Here is a 266-nt window from a genome sequence, read left to right as displayed (position 1 = left end):
CGCAGCCTCGCGCTGCCCCGGGACGCCGGTGCCCGCCGCAGCCGCTACCTTGTAGGAGTCGGTGGCCAGGAGGATGTTGAACTCGGCTTCTGCCGCCGCGTTCATCTCGGGCCGGAGCGGAGGGGCCGCCCGCCGCGAGCTCCCCGGCGCGGCTACGAGGAAGGAGGAAAAATAAGGGCTTCGCCGCGTTCCGTGGCTTAAGTCACCACCCTTACTACTATAGATAAAATAAACATTCTGAAAATATTCTCTGCTGTAGTAACAAA

At 60.9% G+C, this 266-nt stretch overlaps 1 protein-coding gene across 2 annotated transcripts in view; it reads right to left on the bottom strand.

Moving 5' to 3' along the window:
- The window catches only part of Nampt (nicotinamide phosphoribosyltransferase), a 35484-nt gene extending 35279 nt beyond the window's left edge, over positions 1–205 (bottom strand). For both annotated transcript variants that reach the window (XM_013034735.1, XM_013034734.1), the window contains exon 1: positions 49–205. In XM_013034735.1, coding sequence (XP_012890189.1) covers positions 49–105 — 57 coding nt within the window. In that variant the 5' untranslated portion in view covers positions 106–205. The remainder of the gene's footprint in view (positions 1–48) is intronic.
- Between the last annotated feature and the right edge of the window lie 61 nt (positions 206–266).

Source organism: Dipodomys ordii, unplaced genomic scaffold, assembly GCF_000151885.1.
Source record: "Dipodomys ordii isolate 6190 unplaced genomic scaffold, Dord_2.0 Scaffold195, whole genome shotgun sequence".
Classification (NCBI taxonomy): domain Eukaryota; kingdom Metazoa; phylum Chordata; class Mammalia; order Rodentia; family Heteromyidae; genus Dipodomys; species Dipodomys ordii.
This window is presented reverse-complemented; position numbering and strand designations above follow the sequence as displayed.